This window comes from Pelobates fuscus, chromosome 1 (genome assembly GCF_036172605.1).
Source record: "Pelobates fuscus isolate aPelFus1 chromosome 1, aPelFus1.pri, whole genome shotgun sequence".
Lineage (NCBI taxonomy): Eukaryota > Metazoa > Chordata > Amphibia > Anura > Pelobatidae > Pelobates > Pelobates fuscus.
Genome location: NC_086317.1, coordinates 176118988 through 176126355, shown reverse-complemented (window position 1 = coordinate 176126355; position 7368 = coordinate 176118988). Strand labels below are relative to the sequence as shown.

At 39.8% G+C, this 7368-nt stretch overlaps 1 protein-coding gene across 2 annotated transcripts; it reads left to right on the top strand.

The window, feature by feature from the left end:
- Window positions 1–1036: 1036 nt before the first annotated feature.
- On the top strand, window positions 1037–6254 carry DYNLL2 (dynein light chain LC8-type 2). 2 transcript variants are annotated; one of them, XM_063452920.1, is made up of 3 exons: window positions 1037–1140; window positions 5334–5469; window positions 5827–6254. In XM_063452920.1, the coding sequence occupies exons 2-3, from the start codon at window positions 5338–5340 to the stop codon at window positions 5962–5964; spliced, it is 270 nt and encodes an 89-aa protein (XP_063308990.1). In that variant the 5' UTR covers window positions 1037–1140; window positions 5334–5337; the 3' UTR covers window positions 5965–6254. The 2 variants fall into 2 exon arrangements, with proteins under 2 accessions (XP_063308990.1, XP_063309000.1); XM_063452930.1 differs by lacking the exon at window positions 1037–1140 and adding an exon at window positions 1147–1345.
- Window positions 6255–7368: the final 1114 nt, after the last annotated feature.

Genomic DNA, 7368 nt, shown 5'->3' with positions numbered 1-7368 from the left:
AATGGAGCCAAAGGGTAGTGAGGAAGATATAAGGAGATAAGTTAGTAATCAGAAAAATTAATAAGAGAATAGTAGTATAGTATGAGAGAAATTTTGTCATGTACTTATCTTTGGTCGGAGCAGCAAAGAAAGGAAATGTGTGGAGATGTGCTGACTATTATACTGGGACTTGGTATGGATGTGGCCTATCACTATGGTTACCATTTTTTCTTACTGTTGTATTATTTGCTGCTATTGGTGGACAGTAAAGAAAGGGTTAAGCAATATGAGCCACCGTCTTGAGATAAAATTTAGGATTGCTGAGCCCCCTATGATGGAATGGTTAAGGTTAAGTTACCCTCAAAACCAAAGATAGTGGGCACCAGACAGCTACCAATTTTCAATCACTAACAGAAAGCAGCATAAAGAAAGCTTATATGAAGCAAGTCATTTATTAATTTATTTTACTTCTGCATGCATGCCCCAACACCTCTTGATTTTTCAACTGCAACAAGCTTTCAAAAGGAAAAAAAAAAAACTATTAGCGCAAATTTTCGTATCATGATAGGACCGACGTGCAAGGTTGCATTTGCTTTACTACTTATTGCATACTATCAGTATCACTATGACGTATCAGTCGTGAGATGCAGGATGACAAATATAAAAAAAAAATAATAATAATTAAGTATAAATACCATAGGAATGATCCAACCCCATATCTGAGGGGAATAAAAAAAGTTATGACTGACCTTTTAAGCTGTAACTTAAAAAAGGACGACGGTATAAGGGTATAGCTAACAACAAGCCGCCTACAGAGATTAATCGGCTTGTTGCATGCATTTAGCAGTGCTTTATGTATAAACTGTATATTACGGGTCGTTTTACGTTTCGCTTCGTTTTGGACCGCGAGTTCTGCAATTTTCTCACAGCATTGTGGGATGAAATAAGATGTAGGCACAGACCAGCGAAAGGAAAATGCCTGCATTGCTGGGGAGAGGCGCGGCCTCCACCAATAGCGGGATCGGTTGGCTGAGCCACTGCAAGGGGAGGAGGTGCTATTTCAGAGGGACAGCGAGCTTTAGAACGCTCATCAAGTCTGGAGAGACATACAGATTGGCGAGGGGGTTGATACTTGTGTTTGGCTGCTTAACACTGTGAAAGGTGAGATGGTGAATAAATGGAACGTTCGGTATTCCTGTTTCTCTGTTCCCTGCTTAATGTGGACATGGTCAGATAATCCAACTCTAAGGGATTGTCGGTAACTTCCAAGGCGTGGGTGGTGGCGTTTTCCCTGTGGAGGGGAAGGTGGGTGTCCTTCGTGAAGTGTCACTAACCGTCTTCTGCTGGTCCGTCCTTTATATCCGAGGTACGAGTTTAGGACCAATATCGGCCCGTTTGCACTGTCTACTATGGGATTTGCTAAATAACGTGGTGTTACACCTGCATTCCATGCTGCGTATTGCTGATGACCAGCCATTTCAGACCTAATTCTTACCATGACCCCACTAAAATTGTAAACGTTTTATTTATCAGAGGGCATATGGATCATAATCTCTATAATGGGAAGCAAGTGTAATGATTTTGTGCCCCTCCCCTTATTTTTTTTTTTTTGTATTTTTTTTTTTCTTCTATATATATATATATATATATATATATATATATATATATATATATACATACACACACACACACACACACACACACACACACACACACACACACACACACACACACCGTTCATTAAGGGTGGAGGTTGACATGCAGTTTATGCATGTCTCTCATGTTAAATACAATGATTTCATGCCTGCAAGAACAAATTATCAGCAAAATGACTCTAAAGTTATAATTGAAGGGGGGTCATAGATCAACCTCCTTCGTTGAAGCAGGTTATTTCGTTGGTTGTTCTGATAGCCTTCCTGGAATGTTATTGTCAGAATCTTTGTAGAATATGATAGTTGATACAGCCTGCTATATGTTCAAAAGCTACTCCATTACAACACATTGCTGTGATCTCTGCATGTTTACCTGTCCTCTGATTAACCCCTTAAGGACGCATGACGTGACTTGTCATGATTCCCTTTTATTCCAGAAGTTTGGTCCTTAATGGGTTAAAGGATGTGACCTGATGCATAATGTACAGAGAGATGTAGGCCATGTAATAGTTCACATTTAACTTTTTTGGTCTTCATAAAACAAAGTGCATGAAAACAGCCTACAGCTGTTATAGTAGGATTAACCATAAGGTGATCCTAGGCAGCTGCCTAGTATCAGGCGGTTAGCTAGGGGCCCCAGATTGCTTGATTCTATTCACCATCTCCTTGTGAAATAAGCAGGCCGGGAGGATGTAGAATAACCGTTCTCTGACAGCAATTTTTTTTTTTTTTTTAACTGGGGCAATCTCCATGGAAACCAGCCGGCTAATTCAGTTTGTGGATCTTCCCCTTTTTACATCTACACCACTCTTCAGAAAACCTGTTTGACAAGGCCTGCCCATGACATGGTGCTCTTTAGATCCAAGATGAAGATCCCTTTAATGTCCCTTGTTTCGCTATTTATAGCTTTCATCTCCCCTGTCATTTGTATTGTGACTGAGCAGGGTTGGAGTGTATCCTGTTCTGTCAGAAGTCTTCATGTTAGATGCTTGGTGCTGTAAAGAGGAGAGGGCGTAGCAATAGCATATTAATGTCATATCTGCTCTCTAATGATGTGCACTCTGTGCCAAAGTGAAGATCCTGACAGAGCAGGATTTTCACTTCCGTGTTTTAATGACTGCAGAGATTTAAAAGAAATATAGTGAATTGCCAAGGGGTGACAAGTGTCTCTGGGTAGGGTGCCACAATGCTGACCGATCTACCTCCACCCCCTCCTCCTCCCCCCTCCCATGGGAGCTGCCTGTAATAACATGTTAAAGAAAAATCACACCTGAGACCCTTATGGGTTGGCAGCACTGCATTTTGATTAAGTGTTGAGGCTTGAGGGACACCAGTTGATGAAAACTGGTGCATAGCTTTGCAAGGAACAATATGTGCAACTCTACCGGTTTGTTTAGTTTTCTCAGAAACCTATTGCAAAGCTGGCTGTAATCACTAATTTAGAACTATAGATATGACTATCTAATTCTGCAAGTTCTCCAGCTAAGCTGAGACACTCCTCTTTTGCCTACCACCAGCTTGCCTAATTCTGGGCAATATCCATTCAAAGTGAAACTGTTTCTTTGATAGTGAAGAAGTCTACAAGCTTCAAAGCAAAGCTGGTTCATCTCTCTAGGGCACGATTCCCCATCCCTTACACCCAATACCAGCAGGACATTAGACCCTATAGTGCATTGGCTTGTTTTTTGGGCTTTGTCTTCTTGACGTTTACTTTTAAAGGAACACTATAGGCACCCAGACCACTTCAGCATTGAAGTGGTCTGGGTGCAGTGTCCCTTATAGCACTCAGTGCTGCAAAATAAAACATTGCAGTTCCAGAGAAACTGCGATGTTTACATTGCAGCGCTAACTCTGCCTCCAGTGGCTGTCTACTAGACAGCCACTCGAGGCACTTCCTGGATCCAACAGACTTTTGGTACAGTAATTGATGCTGGAAGTCTTCACGCTCTGCATGAGGACATCCAGCGTCTGCGATTTCTCCATAGAAAAGCATTGATTCGTGTGTGTGTTTTTTATTACACACACACACGGGAGCAATGCCAGCGCTTGGATCATGTAAGTTAATAAAGGGGTTTTTAACTTTTTATTTTTTTATTATTACAGCAGCGTAGGGGGAGGCAGAGAGAGCTATAGTGCCAGGAATACAGCTTTGCACTCCTGGCACTATAGTATGCCTTTAATATCATAATGAATGTAGGAAGTGAGTTGCAGAGGATTGGGTTTTGGTGGAGAAGCATTTTGTTCTTGGACCCAGGCAGCTCTGTGTAATGAGCCAGCTTTGCTTGGAACCTTTGCTATCTTATTTCAGCCACTCATACATGAGGCTGCATTGTATTGGCATTCAATTAACCGAGCAAGAGATAAGAAATTATAAATGCGTTTTGATGTGTACAGATCCAATTGTTCACTTTACAGGAAGTGTGCAGGGAGACTAGGTCATAGACACGGGAGGTGTGGCTAGGGGTGGAGAAATCATGGCTTAACTACTAAACTGCAGAATAAAGGAACCGCTCCATTAGTCAACTCGGTAGTTATGTAGTCCTGGTGCTCTACCTGAGTAACTTGCCAAACGTTTGCATTCTTCTAACACTACAAGCAAAGGTAAGTTGTCAGTTATCTCACCATTTTAAATGATGTGACTAATGACAAAACCTCTTTAAAGGGACACTATAGTCCCCCAAACAACTTTAGCTTAATGATCTAGTTTTGATGGAAAGCTCATGGCCACTCCGCCCTTCCCCCCCCTACCTGCATCTCTGCTCAACTCCCTGCAATTTAGGCGTTTACTTCCTTTATTTATGCAGCCCTAGTCACACCCACATGGATGTAATGTGCACAGCATTCCTAAACACTTCCTGTATTGTCAGATCTAATGTTTATACTTCCTTTATTGCACAGCCTGTTTAAGAATGTCTTCTCTCATGCACTGTTAATAGCCTGCCAGTTCTGTTTACAGAGCAGGAGCGTAAAAAAAACTTCTAAAGCAAGTTAACATCTGATAGAATTTGTTTTCTTTCTTGTGTCAGAAACATAAGGTGGTTTAGCTTTTAATTCAGCAGTGAGACTTCAGACGCAAGATCTATAAACCGAAACTGCTTAATTTAAACTAATGTTGTTTTGGTGACTATGTTGTCCCTTTAAGCTAAGCTTTGTTTTACTGCTTGGACTTATAAATTGGTAATACCTGGAATAGCCTAAACTTCCAAAAGTTAGGTAAGTGGCATTGCAGATGTGGAGTACATCTCCCATAATGCTGGCAAGAGGTATATTCCACAACATACGGAGCACTGAAGGCTGTCAAGATCTGACATTAAACACTGCTGATTTTTCTAATGTGAAGTATAATGTTGCAAATAAGTTTCACATAACAGAGCCACTTTGACATTGAGATGCTGAAGCCAGTTATTCAGTGGTGTACAATATATTAATCAAGTTTGGATGTGCACATACTCCTAGCAGACCTCTAATGTGAAAACCATTCTCTAGAACAGTAGTTCCCACCCTAGTCCTAAATGAGACCACCATTGATCAATGTTTTTTCAGTATCTCCTTAGGAAAATAATTGCTGGACTCTCTTAGACAGTTTGAAGTATTGGTTGGGAAGCTCTGCTCTACAAAAAGTTAACTGTGGTGTGGGTTTTTTGTATCGATATGGATATCTATAATTTATTTCATATATTATTGTCTGGTTTTCTCTGACAGAACAATGTCTGACAGGAAGGCTGTTATCAAGAATGCGGACATGTCTGAGGACATGCAGCAAGATGCAGTAGACTGTGCTACTCAAGCTATGGAGAAATACAACATTGAGAAAGACATAGCTGCTTATATAAAGAAGGTATTGCATTTTTATTTAACTCTCCCATTTTGCAGAAGGCGAGGGTGATGCTGTAAAATAGCATGTTAACCTAAGATAAATTAGGTTTAAAAATCCAATACGACTTTCCTGTATTAACTTGAAAACTTTAGATGTTCATAGATAAACCTTGCCTTAACTGCATGAAAAATGGCAATATTACAACCAACCGTAAGAAACGCATCAAACTCTGTGCAAGTTATCCAACTTGCTTAACTTGCTGATCCGTAATGTATTTTTGATAAAATAATTACCATATGGCTTTATGATTACTTCACCATTAATTCTTTTAAAAATAATTTTTTTTTTTTTTTTTTTTGTTCCTCTAACTTTCTCCAGGAATTCGACAAGAAGTACAACCCAACTTGGCACTGCATTGTTGGCAGAAACTTTGGCAGCTATGTAACACATGAGACAAAGCACTTCATATATTTTTACTTGGGCCAGGTTGCAATTCTTCTGTTCAAATCTGGCTGAATGCAGGAAATGTTTAATTATGGACTGTAATGCACTGATGGCTGGAACCAGGATCCCCTCTAACATGGCTGTGCAGCTGCATGGACTGTATACTATATTTAATGTGTGTATGTTGCAGTTAATATTGACTCTTGTTTAGTTGCCTGGAGAGAAGGCGGCTTTATTTTGTATCTGCTGGGGTTTTTGTTTTTGTTTTTCACCCTCCCCTTTGTTGTGTTGCACTTGGGGAAACTGTAAATGCTATAGAATTTCTTCAAGAGGGAAGAAAATAAAATTTATTCTACATTAAACCCTCTGTCAAATATGACTTTATTTTATAAAGGAATTACGCCCAATTAATCTGTCACATGCAAATGTATTTGCTTGGTGGTAATCGGAGAACTAGAGAAACTAGTGGCCTCAGTTGAGTATATCTTTAATCTTGTAACCTGGAAAATCTAAACTTCTTCCTTAAAGGGCACCAATACTACTCTAATGCATTTGTTAGGTTTTTGCCTCATTATGCTGTAATTGTGTTCTAAAAATCTTTATAGATTTATATTAAACAAATTCTTTCCTGAATGCCGCACCATAAGCCTGCCTCTAGCCACACACCATCACTTGAGAAAATACGTCCTTGGCAAATGTGTGCACACAGCTCAGCAACTGACCGCACTAAATGATCTGAACAGCAAAAGAACCTTCGTTGGGCGAGGTCACCCAGAGAGGCATATAGTAAAGATATCACACTACCTGCCTATCTTTTCTGACACCCTGCAGCCAGGTTGTGAATTAAACCACTCTCTCAATGCTGTTGGCTGAGACTGTTTGCATACCTTTTGATAAGTAAGTCTTTCTGGTATGATGGGCATAGCTAAGGAGGCAGGCCTATGGTGCAGTATTCTGCAAAACCTGTATTCAGTTTGTGCAAAACCCTTAACCCCTTAAGGACCCAACTTCTGGAATAAAAGGGAATCATGACATGTCACACGTCATGTGTCCTTAAGGGGTTAAATGTGAGCATGTAAAATAATACAGCATATTGCAGCCAAAATTTATCTTAAACTCTAGATTTTCTTTTCGCAAGTGTGCACAAGTTTCATTAATTAAAATTGGCACACATTGTTCTAATGTTTCAAGACTTCTTAATGATGTGGGAACATGGATAATGTGTTTGTGCCATTCATGGACAACTCGTGGGTGTGTTTTTGTGGTGTGGTTTATTTTTTTTTTTTATTTTTTCCATTCCTCTTATCCTCTTCTATAGTAAAGTTCTGAATAGCTTATAAAAGCAACTTTCAAAACTTCCCACAGCTACAAGACAAGCTCTGGATATGTCTTCTTCAAAGGAGAACTTTTACTTCTTCCACTGCTATCCAGCTTGTGCATCAACATATATCTCCTCCCTTTCTAGATCTACATAAA